General features: G+C 49.4%; 8 protein-coding genes across 8 annotated transcripts; 2 read left to right on the forward strand and 6 right to left on the reverse strand. All coding sequences in view use genetic code 12, as the record gives it.

Annotated features, from left to right (window-relative positions):
- Positions 1-71: 71 nt before the first annotated feature.
- Positions 72-683, forward strand: RIB3 (3,4-dihydroxy-2-butanone-4-phosphate synthase; the record flags this gene model as incomplete). The annotated part of the gene is made up of 1 exon (XM_025483051.1): positions 72-683. One exon carries the CDS (start codon positions 72-74, stop codon positions 681-683), a length of 612 nt encoding a protein of 203 aa, XP_025337994.1.
- A 1,317-nt stretch (positions 684-2,000) lies between these two features.
- On the reverse strand, positions 2,001-4,931 carry CXQ87_004615 (exosome catalytic subunit; the record flags this gene model as incomplete). Its single annotated transcript, XM_025483052.1, has 1 exon — positions 2,001-4,931. One exon carries the CDS (start codon positions 4,929-4,931, stop codon positions 2,001-2,003), a length of 2,931 nt encoding a protein of 976 aa, XP_025337995.1.
- Positions 4,932-5,236: 305 nt separating this feature from the next.
- CXQ87_004616 (uncharacterized protein) lies at positions 5,237-6,211 on the reverse strand (the record flags this gene model as incomplete). Its single annotated transcript, XM_025483053.1, has 1 exon — positions 5,237-6,211. One exon carries the CDS (start codon positions 6,209-6,211, stop codon positions 5,237-5,239), a length of 975 nt encoding a protein of 324 aa, XP_025337996.1.
- A 2,061-nt stretch (positions 6,212-8,272) lies between these two features.
- Positions 8,273-9,283, forward strand: CXQ87_004617 (uncharacterized protein; the record flags this gene model as incomplete). Its single annotated transcript, XM_025483054.1, has 1 exon — positions 8,273-9,283. One exon carries the CDS (start codon positions 8,273-8,275, stop codon positions 9,281-9,283), a length of 1,011 nt encoding a protein of 336 aa, XP_025337997.1.
- Positions 9,284-9,560: 277 nt separating this feature from the next.
- On the reverse strand, positions 9,561-10,817 carry CXQ87_004618 (uncharacterized protein; the record flags this gene model as incomplete). The annotated part of the gene is made up of 1 exon (XM_025483055.1): positions 9,561-10,817. One exon carries the CDS (start codon positions 10,815-10,817, stop codon positions 9,561-9,563), a length of 1,257 nt encoding a protein of 418 aa, XP_025337998.1.
- Positions 10,818-13,730: 2,913 nt separating this feature from the next.
- CXQ87_004619 (uncharacterized protein) lies at positions 13,731-14,906 on the reverse strand (the record flags this gene model as incomplete). The annotated part of the gene is made up of 1 exon (XM_025483056.1): positions 13,731-14,906. One exon carries the CDS (start codon positions 14,904-14,906, stop codon positions 13,731-13,733), a length of 1,176 nt encoding a protein of 391 aa, XP_025337999.1.
- Positions 14,907-16,489: 1,583 nt separating this feature from the next.
- CXQ87_004620 (uncharacterized protein) lies at positions 16,490-17,614 on the reverse strand (the record flags this gene model as incomplete). Its single annotated transcript, XM_025483057.1, has 1 exon — positions 16,490-17,614. One exon carries the CDS (start codon positions 17,612-17,614, stop codon positions 16,490-16,492), a length of 1,125 nt encoding a protein of 374 aa, XP_025338000.1.
- Positions 17,615-19,020: 1,406 nt separating this feature from the next.
- CXQ87_004621 (uncharacterized protein) lies at positions 19,021-20,165 on the reverse strand (the record flags this gene model as incomplete). The annotated part of the gene is made up of 2 exons (XM_025483058.1): positions 19,021-19,315; positions 19,345-20,165. The coding sequence occupies 2 exons, from the start codon at positions 20,163-20,165 to the stop codon at positions 19,021-19,023; spliced, it is 1,116 nt and encodes a 371-aa protein (XP_025338001.1).
- Positions 20,166-20,986: the final 821 nt, after the last annotated feature.

Below are 20,986 nucleotides of genomic sequence, written 5' to 3' on the forward strand. Positions count from 1 at the left end.
ACCTTCCTGCCTCTGGATTCGCAGCCAACTTCTGATACTACTTCACCACCTCCACTCCACCTTCCACCACCATGTCCTTCACACCCATCCCAGACGCCATCGAGGCGTTCAAAAAGGGGGAGTTTCTCGTGGTCATGGACGACGAAACCCGAGAAAACGAGGGTGATCTCATCATCGCTGCCGAACTCACCACCCAGGAGAAAATGGCCTTTTTGGTCAGGTACTCCTCGGGCTATGTTTGTGCTCCGTTGTCCACGGAAAGAGCCGACAAACTCGATCTCCAGCCCATGCTCAAGGACAGAACCGACCGCCACGGCACCGCTTACACCGTCACATGCGATTATGCCCATGGAACCACTACGGGCATCTCAGCCCACGACAGAGCCTTGACCGCCAGATCCTTGGCCAACGCGGAGTCAAAGCCAGACGACTTCATCAGACCAGGCCACGTGTTGCCTTTACGAGCCGTGCCAGGGCTCCTTAATAAGAGAAGAGGCCACACGGAAGCGTCAGTGCATCTCTGTGAATTGGCAGGTTTGCAGCCGGCAGCTGTGATCTGTGAGCTTGTCAGAGACGAGGACGGGCTCATGATGCGCTTGGACGACTGTTTGGCGTTTTCGAAGAAACATGGCATCAAGATCATCACCATCGAGCAGCTTGTCAACCATATCAACGCACAATAGACTACATAGCATTGAGACCCCGTCAGCGATTTCCGGGTGCTTGCCTGGGGCGTAAATAGACGTAGAAGAGAGAATGTGTAGGTGGAGAATATCACAGGACGATCTCGAGCCGAGTGAAAAATTCGATCCGACGTCAGTGGGGGGTTTGGGATATTGGGAGGGAATCGTGGGGGAGGCGTTTTGCCAGGTTATAAATGAAATAGCCCCCCCCCCCCCCTATAAGCTTTAATTTCTATTATTCGTACTTTCAGCTGGTCTTTGTGACTGCCTTAGATGCTCAGTCTGAGTAGTACTAATGTGGGGATCTCAATCTCAGTATCATGACATGCTTTTCACAAAAAACGTAATTTTTTTCTCATTGACAGATTTGAAGGCTATTTGGAAACAGTTAAGTTCGAGTATTTGTCTTTTGACATCCGAATTAAAAAAATGCCATATACTTGTACTTGATGTGTGACAGATGAGATGTTCAGTACTGGACTGAACTAAAGTGGTCCCCAATCTCGATATTCCACCGATCCCACTCGTTATATCCTTTTTTACTAATTATTTAGTAAACGTGTTTCATTATTGTCCTTTTTTTTTATCCAAATTCTGTACTTTTGATGATCATGGTGACATCATCACTGGACCGGACTACTATGGTGGTGCTCACAATACCACAGTCACTTCACCTATTTCACGATGCAAAAACGTCAATTTATTAATTCGACACGATGGCATTGGCTTACGTTTTCTATATCTGTACTTTAAGCTGATCTATGTGACTGCCTTAGATGCTCAGTACTGACAGTTCTCAATCTCGATATCATGACATGATTTTCACAATAAATGATGATTTTGACAAATTAATAGCTATTTATGATCATTTCATCCAAATAATTGTCGTTTTATCAAACGAAATAATAGAATTCAAATATCTTTGCTTTCGTTGATAATCGCCATTGCTTAGGATACTCTATACTGGCCTGAACCACTTGGTCACCAATCTCGAATAAATGCCACCGATCCCACTTTGAACTTTTTAATCACTTCATTCTCGTAAAATCAAAAATCGTCATAACCCAACCACTTTTCCTAATCTCTGTACTTTTGATAATTGGTGTGACATCATCACTGGGCAGTACTACTATGGTGATCTTGAGCCCATAAGCATTTCACTCATGTACGTTTCAAAATTTTTAAACTTCCAACTTGACGTCTTTTCATTCCTCTACTTTTCACTGTCCTCCAAGACCGGCCCATTTATGCTGCTCGTGCCTCATAAAATACCCTGCCACCTACACTCCCTCATGCCATTATCTTATTATACATCTATCATGCCAAACTCAACTGCGCCTTTCTCTTACCGCTAACCTCGTCCTTCACAGACTTCACCTCAACAGTCACCTTGTCAAACACGGCAACCGTCCTCTTCTTGCCCTTGTAGTCAGTAAACGTCAACTCGTACTTGTCTTCGTTGTACTCTGCCGTGTTCACATCGCCAAGAACCTCCAACTTGATTAAACCCTCAATGCCAAACTTCGGCACAAGCACCACAATACCGTTGTTGAAGCACTTGATGATGTAGCCCTCCTGGTCGGACTCGTTGTTGCGCATCACCTGGCCAACGTAGTACTCAATACTCGATCTGCCGGCAAACTGGGCGTTTCTGTGCTTTTTGTTGATGTTCCGCACAATCATCTCCATCTTCTGCTTGTCTCTGTGGCTCAAGTCCAAGTTCTCGTACCCAATGGCGCCTGCAAGTTGTCTGTGTGCAACGACATCACAGTATCTTCTGATGGGCGAGGTGAAATGCGTGTAGATATCAACAGCCAAACCGTAATGCTTGAAATCGGGGTATCCGTAGGAACCAGACGAGAAGTACTGGGCTGCCATCATGCACCTGGTGGACATGATACGCAAAAGCGTATTGAAGTATGGGTCCTTGTCATCCACACAGCGGTCCAAGGAGTCAGCTAAAGCCCTGGAGGATTCAAGAGAAATGGACATGCCGTTCTTTCTCACTCTCAACATCTCATTGAGCTCCTCGAAGTTTGTGGCTGGAGGTGGAGCGTGTCTTCTCAACATTGCCGTTTGTGGGTATGCCTCGTAGATTTTGCGTGCCACGGAGATATTGGCGAACAACATAAACTCTTCAACCAAGGAGTTGGTTTCCAACAATTTCTTGATTTCAACTTCGCCAGGATCAGACGTTTCGCTGTCCATGTGGACCTTCACTTCTGGAGAAGCCAAGTTCAACGCACCAGCGTCCAATCTCTTTTGTTTGAGCTTCTTAGAGAGTTTGAGGAGGATTCTCATGGACTTGGTGAGGTCGTCCTGCTGAGACTCGTCGTCAATCTTGTTCTGAGCACGCTCATACGAAAATGCTTCTCTGGACTTGATCACAGACTTCATGAAGTCCACCTTGACGATGTTGGCGTTCTCGTCCACTTCCCAGATAACCGAAAAGGCAAATCTGTCGACGTAGGGCTTAAGAGAACACAAGTTCGTACCCAAAAGCATGGGCAACATATCGATTCTCTTGTCGACCAAGTAAACGGAGGTACCACGAGAGGCACCCTCGTTGTCCAAGGCGGTATTGGGTCTCACGAAATGGGTAACATCGGCGATATGAACACCAACCTCGTAGTTGCCGTTGGGAAGCTGCTTTGCATGAAGAGCATCATCAATGTCCACACATCCTGGAGGATCAATGGAACACACAAGCTTGTCTCTCAAATCCACTCTCTGCTTCAACTGCTTGTCGGTATCCAATTTCTCTGGAACAACCCAATTCTCACCCTCCTTTGGCAAACAGTCCAAAACTGCCTTGGAAAACGGTCTGTACTCCACATCGTGCTCCAAAAGCAACGCCTCCGTTTCCGCTTGCACACTTTCAATCTCACCCAAACTCCTCACGAAATGGCCCTGTGGGTACTTGGAGTCGGCAGGCCACGAGTCCACAGAAACAACAATTCTTTGCCCTAGAAGGTCCTTGGCCTTTCTGGTCTTGATACGGATTTTTGGGAGAAGCTTGTCCATCAAAATGACAAAGCAGGTCTTGGAAGAGTTACCGGTGTCCTCCTCAACGGAAACCGAAGATGGAGCGATCTGACCAACGTAGAATCTCCAGGATCTTCTTGTGATGCCAACCACTCTGGCTGTGGGTTGGAGTTTTCTTTCGTGAGCAGATGTGGCCTTAACAGCCTCTTGGGCCAACACACGGCGCTCCTTGTCGGAAATGACGCTTTCTTTGCTATCCTCCTCGGCATTGTCGTTTGCACCGATGGAGCTTTCCTCCACAATAGTCGAAGAAGGCTCTCTCCACTTATCCTTAGGGAGCAACTCGACAATGACGAGGTCGCCGTTGAACGCTCTATTAAGGTTATGCGTGCCCACGACTAATAACGGTTTCTTGAACGCTGGAGTGCTGATGGAGCCCTCCAAGACGTTGTATGCTGAGATGTTCATCACACCCTGGTACAAGGTGCCGTTTTTGATGCCTGCCATGGTTCTCGACGTAGAGTAGTACTCTGGGAACGAGATCTCGTTTGCGTTCTTTTCGAACGACTCGTTTTCCGTAGGAATCAAGTCACGGAGCTCCTCGCCTTCAGGCAAGCTTTCAATATATTCAACAAGCGATCTGGCATCGGAGCCATCAGCAATCGCTTTTTCTCTGTTTTCATGGTCGTTGCACACAAACACGATATTCACAGGGGTGCTGCTGTTCTTCACGTTCAAGTGATCTTTGTACCACTTCACACAGCGGCGAATGGCCCTGTCGTTTCTGTCGTTGATGGACTCGTTTCTCATTCTGGTGACAAAAGTGTCCTCCCTGAACTCGTTGTGGAAAACAACAAACCGCTTGTCGGCGGCCTTCACAAGCGCACGGAGCCTCTGGTAAATAGGAAAAGACCTGTTCTTCACCTCGTCAAGCACAACCTGAGGAATGATGACATCGTAAAAACAGTCAGGATGCTCCAAAAGATCGATCGCCTGCAACACCACGTTGGTGTCCACAATGACGTAATGGCCCACGCCGTCCTTGAGCTTCAAGGGCGAGTCGGAAAGTATAAATTCAGGCAAATTGCCCTGGGCATCAGGCTGGACTACTTCTGGACAGATTCTGCAGAGTTTGGAGTAGCACGGTATATCGCCACGGAGGTAGTGTTCTCTGACGATTTTCGTGCATCCGCCGTGGCGAGAACGAACGAAAACCTTGTGGGTTGCCGTGAGCCCCAGCGAGAGTCTTTTCTTCAGAAGCATGGAGTTGAAGAGTAGTTAGGGTATTCTCATCGCTTAGGTACTGTGCTGAAAGACCCGTACACCATTTTGCAGCCACCCCGTTGCCACCCTACAAACTCACTAAAATCTACATTCCAAACGACATTTCCCATAATTCATTCATCAAACGTTCTTTTGCCGTATCTGCTGGGGCAGGAACTCGGTATTCTCATCGCTTAGGTACTGTGGTGAAAGACCCGTACACCATTTTGCAGCCACCCCAAAACCATACTACAAACCGGCCAAAATCTACATGCCAAATGATGCTTCCGATAATTTATTCGTCATTAAACGTCCTCCCGCATTTGCCGTATCTGCTGGGGCAGGAACTCGTGCACGCGGGCGTCCCCTGTGTATGTCTGTTGTGGAGGAACCTGGCTCTTGTAAGGATCCTGGAACTCCTGGTCGGGTTCTTGCACTGGAACGGTGATGGCACCGTCGTAGGGGTTCACATTGACGGAATTGGGCTCGTGCAAATGGGCTGCTCTTGGAGGCAGGTTCAAGGTAGTATCGTCAATGCCAGAACTGAAAGAATGGCGTTTAGGAATAGGCTGGAACGAATTGTGGCCGCCGACCTGGGCGGTTTCCTGTTTGTGGCTGTCGACAAACTCCGTGTCGTACTCCTCCGGGTGGTGCACTCTGTAGTGTTTCACGGCCGATGGGAAGAGGTCAATGGCCCAGAAAATAAGCAAAAGACCGTACCAGAAGGAGATGGTCCACTCGAAACAAGCGGATTTCGAGTCCTCGCCGTTTTTCATGTAGAAGCCAAAGAAAGCGGCGAAAACAACGGCGGCAATGAGCCAGATGAGCTTGAAGAAGAAAGACACCATGTACAAGTTGGCCCAGCGGTGCTTGCCAAAAATGACTTTTTCGTGGTTGGGGTGCAATCTCAGCGGGAAATTGCCGAAAATGAAGGAATTGAGGAAGTTGAAGAAACACGCCCAGAAGATGAAGAAAATGAACACAGCCACCATGGTGATGTGCACAGGGTGGAAGGCGTTGGTGTTGAAGATGGACACCATGAGAATGCCCAACTGGCCAATCATGGCACAGACGATGCTGACAATGGCAAACCAGTGCTGTTTGTTGGAAACGTACGGCTGCAACTTCCTCATCTTACGCAAAACAAACTCCATCAACAAGGTGCCCACAAAGAATATAAGCTGGAACCCCGTGCACGAGATAAACAAAGGCTGGAGGTTTGTGGCGCCAATATCGGAGATGTAGACGGGCTTGTGGTATCCGTCCATGAAAGAGTACATGGGGTGGCCCTGGATGGACCACGCCAGCATCAAGGCTATAAGCATGCCCCACCAGACCACCAAGGCCACTAGCGGGATGAGGTAGTAGTGGAATTTTTTGAAGCGGAGCCACTTGGGGTCGGGGACAGCAGCGAGGACAGCATGGGAATAGACTGGAAAAAAAGACGATGGAGGTGAAAATGGTATTTATTTGTCTTGCTGAGCAGCAACCAAGAACGCAGGAAAACGGTGCCGATGCGCCGCCGTGCAGTGACAGCGCGGGGCTGAGCACAACAAGACGGTGCATGTTTTGATTGATCCGGGGGTTTCTCGAGAATTTTAAAATATGGGCTGTGATCGGAAAAGGCGGTTTTGGCGGTGGATTTCAAGGAGAAGTTGTGATTTTGGGTTTCTGGCACGTTCCGTGTCCGTCGGCTGCTCACGCTTTCTTGCTCGGTCGCAGCAATGTGGGGTCTGTTCCAGAAAACGCACAGCGCCAAGCTCTCAAAGGTACATGTTTTCACAATGGAGGTTCGTCATTTTTAGCAAATCCACGGTTGGAAGATCCGTGATCCACGAGTGACTAGCGCCGCACCGATTTGGCTGAGTCGCATGGAGAATGTGGCACCGCGGCATTGCAGCATTGACACGGTAGTGGCAATGACGCTGCTTCAAATTGGCATGCTTTAAATTTGGCATCTTTTTCAATTTGTCTTTTTCAATTTGTCTTTTTCAATTTGGCATCTTTTTCAATTTAACTGTTCAACATTATTTTGTGTCACCGGATTGCATTTTAGTGCCGTTTGGCTGAGTTGCGGAAGGCTCTTTTCCGATGCTTCCGGAGTGACGTCTCGCTACTGCGGGTGACATAGGCAGTGCATGGCAAAAGCTTCGCTGCCTGCACGAAGAGAGAGTTAGTGGTTGCAAGGATCTGGTTTCATGGAAATAGCCATTGGATTTGATTTGAAGTTGGTCGCTGCAAAAAAAGGATGTTTGTGTTCGTTGGTGGGATGGATTTTGGCTGGCTAGTTGGATGGGTTTGGTGGAGTGTAGCTTGAGTTATGGTCACACGAGTTGGTGAAAGTGGGATATGGAGGGCGAGTCGTGAGGATTTTGCGATGTGGAGGGCGAGTCATATGAATTTTGCGGTATGGAGGTTTTCGGGGTATTTACACTTTTTGGTGATCTGGTGACGTTCAAGGTTATTGGTTGGCAGGTGGGGTTAGTCCATTGGTGTGGAAGATGAGGCGGTGAACTGAGCGTACCAAGCAAAAGGCTCTGTTTCTTTTCTTCTCTTCATTATGGTGGGGTGTTCAAGCCTCTGACAGTACGTTCCGCTTGGAGAATGTATAAATTCAACGGATCGGGCAGTCTGATCGATACCCAATGAACTATGATTCAGCTGTTCATCCATGACTGTAAGTCGGCGTTTCCTTCACCAATGACATTCAAACGGCACTCAATTCATCGATTGCTGCCCCAGTAAATTGACACTTTCTACCACCAATGACAATTTCTACCACCAATTGACATCCTTATAAACCCATCACATTGGATGCACAGGCCACAATCCACCTCTCCATTCATACCCAATATCCAAGAGCCGCCCAAAATGCAGCAGGTTTACCAGATCAATAAATTCACAATCCCACCGCAAAAATCATCACCTTCTCAAATCTCCAATCACACCACCATGCCTCCTCTACATTGTGAGCTCATTGTCTCAATGGCTTACTATATTATCCAGCGTCCTCAATGGCCCCAATGGCAGCAAATACCAAAAAGTCTCCAAATATGCAAATAATCAGATAAATCACATCCCGAACGGAGGACCCTGTGTGCTAAACTCCGACTCGTGACTCCGACCTGACTCCGACCACTCACCACAGTCATTTATACAAACCGCCATTTCCACAATTTCCAAACCGCCACTTTCACAATTTCCAAACCGCCCCCCACAATTCCAAAACTGCCCCTCCAAAGCAATCGCCCCAATTCAAACCCCACGAAAAAAAAATCCAAATACCTCACCCTACACCCACCCACCCATCTCAATTCAAGCGCGAAATCTGGGGAAACAACATGGTCTTCACCTTCTCCATAGACAAATACACTACAAAATACATCCCACAGAGCCAGGTCCACCGCCTTCCTGGCCCGCTTCGGCGTCTTCTCGGAGGCTTCCCCGCCACTGCCACCCACGACTACTTTATTTGGCTTGAAATCCTCGTTGCATCGTTCTGTGGTATATCCCTATTGGCTGGGGTGTTCCAGAACCACACTGTGTTCAGCAGCCACGACGCCAACAACATCATAGCGCTGTATGCGGCGACGGCCATTCTTTGCTTCAATGCTTCTCAGGTCCCGTTGGCCCAACCCCGAAACATCTTCGTGGGTCACTTCTTGTCCTCCCTAATAGGCATCTGCATCCAGAAACTCTTCTACCTTTCTGAAGGAGGCCGTTCTCACACGTGGGCGTCTGCTGGCCTCAGTGTGGCTGTAGCCTCGGTGGCTATGTCCATCTGCAATTGTGTCCATCCGCCTGCTGGAGCCCTGGCGATGCTTCCTCTGATAGACCAGCACGTGAGGAACATGAGCTGGTGGTATTTACCTGTGCAGCTTGTGCTGCTGGTGCTTATCATCCCGGTGGCGTGTATTTTCGGAAACGTGTTCAGACGGTACCCTGTGTACTGGTGGACTCCGGCTGAGTGTGGTTTTTTTTGGAAGAAACCCGAAAAAAAGGGCACCGACGAGGAATCCGAGGAATCCAAGGACCTTCCAGAGGCCCAGGACTCGTCAGCACTGCCTCAGTACGTGCCCGAACTAAGCCACCCTCGTTTGGCGCCGGTGGCTTCTCAATCCAGCAATGCAAGCAGATGGTCGCACCACTTGAAGCAGACAGAGTCTAGAAAAACGCTCGACGAGGGCCCCAGCAGCATTGTGAGGGTCCCGGGACTACGGAAAATCGAAATCACCGCCTCGGAGATCTTGATTCCTGCGGACCTAGATCTAGATGATATTCTGCTTGATTGGCTCCGTTCGATGAGAATGGAGCTTCGCCAATTGGAGCCTGAGGCCGGTGGCAGTGTGTAAAATAGAATTTGGCTTTCATGAGTTGCTGCAAGGGTTCCGGGTTCCCAAGTCTACCATACAAAATTAGAACAGGGCGAGGGTCTCGGATGCTTGTCGCTTATCCTACAGCCCACAGCGCCTGAAACCTACAAGACTAATTGTTGCGATTTGTTTATGAGATGCTAAGAACTTTTGGGAGTCCCAAAACCGAATTTAAAGTTTACGTTTAAGAATGGTGAAAAGCAACAGATTCATGCACCAGCGCCTCTTCTGTGCTTGATGAGCCGAACAGCGGCATTTAGCAGTCCACAGCCTTCAAGAGGAAGATCTCAATGGCAGAGCACTGATCGCCGATGGACTCGTCGTACAAGTTGTAGAAGTCGCCAGAGTGACACTTGTAGAAAGTGGTCTGGTCACCCAATGCCAACTTGAAACCGCCCTCCTTGGTGTCGGACTCCTTCTCACCCAAACCGGCAACCTCACCTGGAACGAAGGACCAGCCGGCAGCGTAAATGGTACCAGCCTGTGGTGGTGGACCGTCGAACTGGAACTGTCTGTTAGCAACAATGGCACCAACTCTGCCCTTGAAGTCTCTCAACTCACCGTCAACAAGGGAAATCGTCAAGGAGTCGTCAGCAACACAGGACTCCTCGAAGTAGTGCTTAGTGGAGCCGGAGCCGGAGTTGGAGTCTGGAGAGCCAGAAGCTTGAATTTGGCCATCGGCGATCTGGTTGATGACAGATTGGGTAGGAGCAACGGACTCAGCTTCAACAGACTGTTGCTGAACCTGACCGTCACCAATCTGGTTAGCAACGGCAGCGGTGGTTGGAGTAGCAGTCTGCTGCTGGATCTGACCATCACCAATCTGGTTCACAACGGAAGCAGTGGCTGGAGCAGTAGTCTGCTGCTGGATTTGACCGTCACCGATCTGGTTAACGACAGACTTGGTCTCAGCGGCAGCAGGATTTGGCTCAGCGGCAGGAGCAGTTTGCTGCTGAATCTGGCCATCGCCAATTTGGTTCACAACAGACTTGGTCTCTGCGGCAGCAGGATTTGGCTCTGCGGCAGGAGTAGTTTGCTGCTGAATCTGGCCATCGCAAATTTGGTTCACAACAGACTTGGTCTCTGCGGCAGCAGGAGTTGGCTCAGCGGCAGGAGTAGTTTGCTGCTGAATCTGGCCATCGCCAATTTGGTTCACAACAGACTTGGTCTCTGCGGCAGCAGGAGTTGGCTCAGCGGCAGGAGTAGTTTGCTGCTGAATCTGGCCATCGCCAATTTGGTTCACAACAGACTTAGTCTCAGCGTCAGCGGTCTGCTGCTGGATCTGACCGTCACCAATCTGGTTGACAAGGTCTCTCTTGTCGAGAGAGATACCCTCAGAAACACCAGCCGAAACGGTTCTGATGGAAAGAGCGTAAGAGCCAGTGATCGAGGTGATGGCAGAAGCGGACTCGTCCAAAGTGCCCGTAGGAGTTAAGGTGCTCCAAGTGTTAGAAATGGAGGCTGGGGCTGCGGAAGCGGCGGCAATGATAGCCAAAAGTGCTGAGTACTTCATGGTTGACTGCTGGCTGAAACACAGCGGGACGGGCTGACTTTATACCCACGGCCCCTTTGGCAGCAGCTATTTTTGGAGGCATATCTCGAGGCGCAGATTCACCCAAAAGCCATTGGTAGAGGTGGTGTACAACGACATGCAGCGGTTCGGAAGCAATTAGGTTTGGACGCTTGTGTTTTTCGCACCCAAACACAAGGTTCCGCATCTGGAGCTGTAATGACTTGCAGCAGGCCTGCAGGGATCGCAGTTGAGAGCGATTTTGAGAGACCAAAATGTCGGCTGAAACACAGCGGTGGAGGGCCCACCTCCACAAATAGGACCCTTGTGGCCCATTTTGTGATTGTATTTGGGCTCATTCTGATGGCAAAACGCAATTGGCCTTATCATCTAAATTCTGCCTAGCAATTATCGAGAGTTGACACATTCTCGGCGAATGTCGCTTCCGCACTTGACGTGCGAGCATGACTTAGCGAATTTTGTCATTTCGCAGCCGAAGCCACACACCCACTTTAGGAGGCAGTGTAAGTGGCTGGCAAGGTAAACAATAAATTGTTTCAACCCCTAATGTCGGCGTTGGAGTCTAGAGACACCGCAACCAGCATTGAGCAACCAGCGGGTGTTTTTCAATTGACCAATTTTACAAATTAGTGGCCCATCGTCATCTCCTTCGTGACGTGCTGTAGTTCCGATGATTTTCCTGCTAATTGCTGCGTGCCTTAGGGAGCAAGTGGTCGGGGCTGAGGGCCTCCGGTCCGAACCCCCCTCCCCACAAATCTCAAGCCGATTTTGAAACAGGACGTTTCTGAAACACCTTCCTGACAAAGATGTGGTGTAAACTGTTCCCCTGGGCCCGCTATGCTCAAGAAGCCTCGCTTAAGAACGATGTTTTGTTCTTTACCGAGCGTAGTAAAAGATGTGTTTGATGCGCAGCGTTTTTTGGTGTTAGTGCATTTTCCCGGGTTTGAGTGTGCTCCGGAGGCAAAACGGCTTTAGTGAACCGTGGGCGCCAGTTGCTCGAAATCACAAAGTCCTCGTTGATGATTTTCTGTCCCGAATTTAAATTCTGTTGTTGGATCATGGAGGGCGGGGTCATGCCAGCTTTTTTCGTATACTTGTTTACAAAACCGTTAGATAAGGAGCCAGTCGCACAAAGGAGACTCAATCCGTATCGGATATGTCGGTAATAACTCTTCCAATTCGATCGCTGCTCATTATTTTTGTTGTTGTTCATGTCTCAATAGTAATTGCCTCGTATGCGACCCTTCGTATGCACCAAGGGTTTTTCGTTGCCTGATATACGGCTTTTGTGTAAGGCGTTTTCTGTTGGAAATTTCTCTTTGTCGATGAGGGGCCATATGTCGCTGACAAGGCGTCATCGGTGGGACAATGAGTTCGTTGCTCGATCAATGGGAGCATGAAATGTGGGTGAATTAATGTCTCGAGGGGAATTTCCAGGGTCCTTTGCGTTCGTGTCATTCGGGTTTCCGAGCTTGTGTTGATCGACTGGCTGTTTTTGGTCAGAAGTGTTTGGAATGATGGGATGTGTGTGGTCATCTCGAAGGTTGTCTCGGTAAGGGCGTTAAATTCTTCATTTTTCGATCGGAAACGAACTGTGACGTGTCCTTTCAGGTAGAAGTAGAGATTCAAGTTTCGATGTTAGCATCTCGGGTGTCATTTGGAAGGTTGCGTGTGGTGACTTTGGATATCAAGTGTAGCTGAGGATGTCCGTTGTATCCGAACAGGGGCATAAGAAGGTGCCAAATGTGCTTGTGGAACGCTCAAAAGCCCAGTATCTGTTGCTGATTTGTAGAAGTATTGATCGTGAACGTTTGGTTGAAATCAAACAAAAAGTGATGGTTTTAGGAGATATACAGACCCTTTGCTTACATTTCATGTTTAACGCGCAATTTCCAACTTTAAGCTTCGTTCCTCATGGCCCAATGGTCAAGGCGTCTGGCTACGATAAGTAACCACTTCTGTTGGAACCAGAAGATTCCAGGTTCGACTCCTGGTGGGGAAGCTTCTTTTTTGTCATTCTTCGCCCGAATTTTTTAATTCAAGAAGGAGCCGATGCCGCTAGGGCTGTTCAACTTCGCTCTTGCTAGATTTTTGCTTCTGATTATTTTTCGTTTTTTTGGTTTCTCGCACTTGACAGGTTTATGCGTTTCGCAGCCAAAGTGACAGCCGCGAATCCCCCTCAAAGCGAAGAATCAACGGTTCGATTGATTCAAGCAATTAAAATTGGCGTCAAACTCAAGGAGTTGAAATAGAGATATAAGCTCTACTTCACTGAAGCCTTTGCTTAAGAAGCGATGAAATGGAGAAGGGTTGATACTGGCGAGACTCTGCTATAGTTCTTATAGTCTCTATGGGAGTCTAGCTATGGTAGCAAACTATCAATTGAGAACAATCCGTACCCTCTTAAAGAATACTACTAACTCAACCGTTTCCGCCCTTCTGATACGTCAGTTGAAGAAGGCCGTAAACAGGTATGTCCTTTGGGTCGATAAACATGGCGAGACGTTCGGGAAACTGACCTGAGGGTCTCTGAAACTGAGAATATTACGATCTTAATGGAGGTTGTCTATACAGAGATTTAGTCTTTTTTACTCTGATAAAAAGAGAGGCCATGAAATGGAGAAGGGTGACGGCGAGATACTATAGATTGGCCTGATTCTTGCGCATTACGACTAGTTGAGATCTTTAATGGTGTCCCCATGGGAGTCCAGCTACGGTAGTCATCAAGAAACTACGACAAGAAACCAATTGAGAAAATGCAGCGCCGACAAGATCCCAATACACTTGGCCAAATTACTTCCGCCTCCATAACTGCAACCACCGATTTGCACCACCCCAAGCATATTCGTCAATTCATACCATAGATAGCATCGCTAGTCTATTAAAAAGCCGGCCTCACAAGATCTCATCCAAAAACTTCCCGATCCGGCCAAAAGTAAACTTCTGCCTGTGGTCGCCCCGGACCATCGCCTGCTGGCCCTTTTTGCCCAGAATGTCAAGCACCTCAACCACAAACAAGCAGTCGTGAATCGCCCCAGGCTGCATCACCGAGTCAAAATTGTGCACGCCGCACTCCTCGGCAAAACTCTCCTGGCTCGCACGGAAATACTCCCTCTCGCCATAAATATAAAGCACCGAGCCCTCGCCGTTAAACGCTGGCACCTCGGCCCAGTGCTCTTTATAGTTTGTCTGGTTGAATTCCACCCACGGCGCCACGGCGTCCCGGTCCAGGCCCTTGATGTACAATTTGCCCTTCTTGTTAATACTCAAAGCAATGAACTCGCCCTTGTGGTTCATGCCTGGAAACGGCACCGCAGCACAGGTGGGCAGGGTCCAGGGGGCGGTGAGAATTAGGTGTTTTGGCGCCGGAAGCGGCAGGAAGTCCCAGTCGAACTGGGGCCACTGCGAAAAATGTGCTTTTGCTTCGGCCGGGTAGGCGAAAAAACGCGCCACCGCAAGAGCCAAATTACTGCCGCAAGAGTCGCCCTTCACCACAACCTCGTAGCCCAAATCCACCAATTGCCGGTACGCCCGGGTGGCCTCGTAGAGCTGCGTCGGGTAGTAGTGGGCGTAGGTGGTGAGCTTGTAGTCCAAAACGGCAATGGCGAGGTTCTGGCGTTTTTCCAGCAGAACGGCCCACCACACGCCCATCATTCCTACAAGCTGGGCAGGCGCCAAAGGAAACAGGTAGCCGCCGCCGTGGAGGTACAAAATGGCGGTTTTCGCAGACTCGGGCCGCGCGACCCAGAGAAATGTGTCTTCGCCAGCGACAGCCTCGCCAAAGTGCGGGATCTCTTTGGCAGCACCGCGCCCACGCTGTTTCTTGAACATCAGCTTCATCGGATACGGCATGAACTTGGCGTCTGTGGCCAGCGCCGCCGTGGCAAGCACCGCCAACACGGCCACCACGACGTTTTTGTAAAGAGTGTCGAATTCCGGGTCTGTTTTCTGGTAGATGGTGCCGGAGGTGTAGTACTGGACGAAGGATTTCGCAGCCACCCAGGGCACCAGAATGGCGGCTAGCGCTAGGCGCGGCAGCGGGTACGTTAAGCGGGAGACTAAGGAGGGCATATTGGCAAGATGAGATGGGAAAGTCTGGTTTATATAGGCGGGGTGAGAGGACTTGGCGGAGTAGGCATGAGGCCTGCGGGAGGCCCTATTGGGAGGCGTGATAGACAATAAGTAGGCGAGTGGGGTCCCGTCCAGGATGGAATCAGCAGGATGGAAATAGCAGGATGGAAATAGCAGGATGGAAAAAGCAGGATGGAGAGGGATCTGAAGCTTGGACACTTTATATCCTTTATGAGTGATTGCCTTCTGCAGTGGCTCCCTTTCATTTTCGTCTCTTCCCTTTGCTTTGACTTTGAACTCGTTTGGCGGAGATGGGTCGCTTTAGAGTTGCATGGGGCTGCATGGGCCGAACGAATGGTGCGTCAGGGCTAGGCAGGACGAGGCAGGGTGGAATGATAGCGCCGGGCGCGATTTGAGATTTTGAGATCTGGGGTTTTGGGGGTGCGGTTAGGTGAGATTTGCTTTTGGTAGGCCTGATTCACTGAAAACTCACAAAACTCTCAAAACTCTCACAACTCTCGAAACTCTCAAAACCAGAGTGGGTTATGTTTCCGGCTCAAGTTGCCGTGCACAAGAAACCTAAAAAGAAAAAATGAAAGCCCCAGGCAAAGAAGATACGGCACACTCAGCACAATTGGCCTGGTCAGCTACTGCAATAGGCTGTTGGATCGAGATCTGGTGCGACCCGATTGTTCCTAGCCGAATGTGGGGTACTGCTTTGTGTCACTTTTGCCTTCACGCGATGGAACCGGTCACGGGCGGCAGGTGCTGTTTTTCTAATTCTCTATTTTTTCTAATTCGCTCTATGTAGTGCTGCGGTGCTGGAGGTCCCCACTGGCTGCAAATCACCTATTCAATAGCTTAAGGCAACCTGTCAGTCCCTGCCAAGGCCCCGGACGGCCATTTGTAACAATAGGAAAGTCCGGGGATTTGGACAATGCCGTGGGCCAGTTGCACTTACGAGGTCTAGCTCAGTTGGTGGGGTTTGTGGAGGGCGAGGCGTGCTGGGGTGGTCTGGGGGTCAGTTGGATAAAGCAGGCACTGGCGTGGAGGCAGGTCTGGTATTGTGATCCTTGCATTAATGGATCCAGGTTTTGCTGGGGGAGGAAAGTGCCAGCTGGAAACTCGGGGTAGCGCCAGGAAAATGTGTCGTGGAATTTGGAAAGTTGCACGCTAACGAGATCAGTGAGCTCTTTTGTTGAGGCTCGAGAGGCCGAATATGGCTCTTTACCATTTCCCAACACCTTCATAACTCAATAAAATTCAATGAGAAATCAAGTTAATTGAAATCAATTCACTGAAATTCAATTCAACGGGAGTCGACCCGGTAATTCATTTAGAGTCATTCACGATTCCAGTCGATGCAGTGATTATTCATTTCAAAGATGCTCAACAGGAAGATAAATCGACGCAAACCAACCTCAATGCTTTATTTAGCATGTAGTTCTCTCCATCATATGGTGAATTTTCCAGCAGAAAACTGCAATTTCCAAAGCCTCACTCCAATTTACCAATTGTCTGAACACTAGTCCAATCGAGTTGTCGCTCCCTAGCACCGATCAAGCTCGTGCTAGGTCGCTAGCTCACTGCTGGGTCGCAGTCGCATCAAGATACAGCGCCACCTGACTGTACCCCCACTTCGTCTTGTGCTTCCCGGTCACAATGTCCTCAGGCGTCCCCAAATGCCTCGTTTCCACCGAAAACATGGTATCGTGAAAACCGCCCTTTTGCATCCTCACGGTAACATTTTTGCAATTCTTCTTGATAAACGATTCCTGGCCCTGGCGCAAAAGCTCCCTTTCACCATACGTCAAAAGCGCGCTTCCCAGCCCGTTAAAAGCTGGAACCTGCGCCCAGTGCTCCTCGTAGTTGGTGTGCTCAAAATCCACAAACGGCCAAACGTCACTGTATTTTTCCGAGCCCAAGTACCAATTTCCCATATCTGCTTTGCGAGGGCTGAGGTCGCCCGAATGGTCAATTGCTGGCGTGGGCTGTGGCGCCTTGGACGGTTGCACCCAGGGCGAAATAAGCACAAGTTGCTGCGGTGCGGGCGCATCGAAACTCCACGAAAACTGGCGGTACTGCGAAAAATGGGCCCGGGCCTCGTCTGGGTAGGAGAAAAAACGGGCCACTGCTAGGGCCAAGTTGCCGCCTGCGGAGTCGCCGTGCATCACCACGTCGTAGCCCAAATCGGCCAATTTTTTATACGCATCGGTGGCCTCGTGGATTTGCGTGGGGTACGTTTTGTCGAAAGCGGTCACCAGGTAGTCGAGCAAGGCGATAGCGTAATCGTCGCGCGAGGCTAGGACGTAGCGCAAGGCGAGGATTCCTTGCACCATTTCAATCACAAGAGGCATAGCGTAGCCGCCGCCGTGGAAAAAAAGGATGGCTTTTTTGGCGCCTTCTGGCCGCAGCACCCATGTCAAATTGTCCTTGTCGGCCACCGGCTCGCCAAGACTGGGTTCCTGGTTCAACGGAGGCTCCAATTGCTGGTGATCGATGGGACGGGCGAATGACTGGAAATCGTGCTGGGTGGCGTAGTCGGCCATGTGGCTCATCAAGGCAAAGCGGACGTTGCAGCGGAGGGAGTTTTTGAACTCCGGGTCCGATTTTGTGTATGTGGTGCCGGTGGTGTAGAACTGGAGAATGGTCTTGAGAATGGGCCATGGTGCGGTAGCAAGGCCGCAGAGGAACGAGGCAGAAACCATGACAATAGGGTGACAATAGGTCGGACAGTGCTAGGTCGGACAGTGCTAGGTCAGGCAGTGCTAGGTCAGGCAGTGCTAGGTCAGACAATACCAGCGAGGACAATACGTTTTATAGCCAGGCGCCGTTCGTGGAGATACGGGAGATAAGGGAGGGGTGGGGTGGGGCACAGCAGCTTTTTATTTGTTTCTTGTTTAGCAATTGCCAGACCGCAATTCAAGAAAAGAGTGGTTCGCGGGAGTTAATTTGTGGGGTGCGGACTCTGGGCCTGGAGATCTCGTGAATGCGACCTCGTTGAAGCGGCAATCTCGTTGAATGAAGCGGCGATCTCGTTGAACGAAGGTTCGGAGATTGTTGTGGTTTTGTGGCACATCTTGGCGGGGCACCCCTGGTCATTCAAACGGAGCCACGGCACTTCGGGCCAAAGCGCACCGAAGCGAATCAATTTGCTAGATTCTAAAATTGCATTCAAATGGGCGCGGTTGCGAAATGGTTGCTGTTTTTTGGGATCGGGCGAATTTCGAGCTGCTTTTCGCAGCCGGGAATTGCGCTCGGCGTGTATCGTTGAGATAGACGAGCGGGATGGTTTTGGGGCAGGCTAGTAATTTGGAACTGCGGTGGACTGGACGGTTTGCTAGATGTTTGCAGCCACGGCGGCGTGGAATGTGGGGACCAGAGGCCGGGGCTTTCTCTTGTTTTTTTTTCTTTTTTTTTTTTTTTCTTCTTCCTTCTTGTCCGTTATCTTGTCCTTCTTTTGCTCTTATTTTCGTAAAGCTGATTGTTCGTGGTGTGATTGGATGAACAATGGAGCGTTGGGGTGACTGCCGTGTTTTGGCTGGCTGCTAGTGCACAAAAAAATGCAACTAGGCTAGATTGTATGGTGAATCAGCTCTCCACTTTGATAGTTTGTGAAAACAACAAAAAGCATTTCTCTACTTCAAATCAGATTTAATCATAACTAGTCGATTGAGTAATCTGTTTGGCATATCAGATGTACCCTCTGGTATCATCACAACGCCGAGAATCTGTCAATCGTTGGAATAACCTTCCCAGAAATTCAGGAGTTAATAAAAATGCTGGAAGTGCTTAGTGTATTTTTATGTATTTGATTATTGGGGTAAATTATTAGAACTCTTTTTTCCTTTTGCCTAAATGTTTAATCCTTTCACGCTATATCGAAATGAGGACGTACATTGATGATGGGACGAATCCACTACTTCAAAGTAGGTCTCCAAACAGAGCAGACATTTCTGTCAGTAATGTCACTGCTTTGCAAATAGCAACGAGAACATTACAGTTGTTGCAAGCTATATTCTCGTCTCATGAAACTTCTTATTTCTCACAATCTCATCTGCGGTCATATCAGGCGAATTGTTCACGCCCCCATCCATTCATATCTATATCGTCCTCAAATATACGTCTCGAGAAAATCGGCCGTGTGCTTGAAAGAAAACTTCCTTCTGTGCCTCCCGGCCACCATCTCCAACTGACCCCTGTGCAGCATCAAGTCCAACGGCTCAACATAAAACATTGAGTCGTGAATGGCGCCCTTCTGCATGAACACCGAGAAATTGTGCTTTCCATTCTTTTCGCTAAACTCCTCCTGGGCCAAACGGAAGATCTCACGCTCCCCATAGAGCAAAAGGGTGCTGCCCTCACCGTTGAAAGCAGGCACCTTCGCCCAGTGCTCTTTATAATTGGTTCTGTAGAAGTCCACCCAGGGCCGACGGACTCTGGCTTCTCGCCGTTAATATACAAAAGGCCCTTGCTTCCATTATCACCGCCGAGATCACCCTCGTAGTCCACGCCTGGGTACGGCTTGGGGTCGTGGTAGGGCTCGAGCCACGGTCCAATAAGCAAGAGGTGACGGGGAGCAGGGAGTGGCAGGAAGTTCCATTCAAATTGGGTAAATCTCGAGAATTGAGCTTTGGCAGCCTCGGGGTACGACCAGAAACGCGCCAAAGCCAAACACAAGTTGGCGCCAGCCGAGTCTCCGATAAGCAGCACCTCGTAGCCCTGATTGACCAATTCACGGTACGCCTTGTGGGCCTCCCAGATCTGGGTAGGGTAGAGTTTGTTGTGGTGCGTGATCAGGTAGTCCAAGTTGGCAATGGCCAAGTTCTGGCGTTTCTCGCGATCGAGCGCGTACCACACGGCCATGATGCCCACAAGCTGGGACTTGGTCATGGGCACGAGGTAGCCGCCGCCGTGGAAGAAAAGAAGGGCCTTTTTGGCTCCTTCAGGGCGGACCACCCATGTCAATCTCGAGTCGTCCTTGACGGGCTCACCGAAATGGGGCATCCCCAGCCCGGCCTGGCGCTCGTAAAACCTGTAGAACGGGTTCATGGGGTGCTTTATGAACCAGAGGTCTTTTTGGTTGAAACCTCTCGCCACATGGGAAACCACGGCAACCTGGATGTTTTTGACAAGAGACGTGCTGAATTCCTCTGGATCGGCCTGGAGCGCCGTGCCTGTGGTGTAGAACTTGACGACGATGCGGAGCACCACCCAAGGAGTAGTTATGAGTCTAAAGAGAAAAGGTGCGGAAAACATGCTGAGAATTGATGGGGATTCGGTGGTTTATATATGTGTTGGGCGCGATGAATAACTCCGGGAGGGAAGCCTCGAGTCTGGGGTACTGGGGGCGAGTTTCTTTTATGGTTGGGTTTTTTTGTACTCGATTGGGCGGACTGTTTTTATTCGATTGGTTCCTTTTTTTTTTTTTTTTTTTTTTTTTTTTTCTCTCTTTTTTTCTTTTTATTTTTTCCTTTTTATTTTTGCTCCTTTTTATTTTTATTTTTGCTTTCAGTCTAAATTGGCGGTAGCCATTGTACCTCGATGCTGGACGTGGAAATCGGAGATAATTGTGTCAGGCCTGTCTGGGGCAGATGCGAAATCAACGTTGCTGCAGCGGCTGCATCGGATATTTCATCTTCCCGAGAAGAGTGTTTCCGAACGGGAAAATGTGGTGGCCCTCCCTCAGAAACGAAACTGATTTCAAGCAAAGAACGAGAAGATTTTTCCATTTTTTTCCTTGTTGCCGTGAATCGGTGGGGTTTCGAATTTGGTTGCCAGGTTGCACCGCGGATTTACCGGAGATCTAGCGCGATGAGGCAGACGGGTAGGATGGGCAAGATCGGTATGAACGGTAAATTTGAGCATCCGTGGGAGCGAGCCGGGTAACTTTTCCAAACTATCAAATTTTCTTCCTTTTACCACTTTATCTGGTTGTGTTTGTCTCTGTCTTTTCTTTTCTGGAAGGTAAGCTTTTCCGTTGTGGCTGCAGCTGTCAAAGTCTATCAGTGCATCGAAGGAAGAATACTAGGTTAAGCCATGCGCTACTTGACAATGACTTCAAGAGTTCAATGGGCTAC

This window comes from Candidozyma duobushaemuli (genome assembly GCF_002926085.2).
Source record: "Candidozyma duobushaemuli strain B09383 chromosome Unknown E_B09383, whole genome shotgun sequence".
Classification (NCBI taxonomy): domain Eukaryota; kingdom Fungi; phylum Ascomycota; class Pichiomycetes; order Serinales; family Metschnikowiaceae; genus Candidozyma; species Candidozyma duobushaemuli.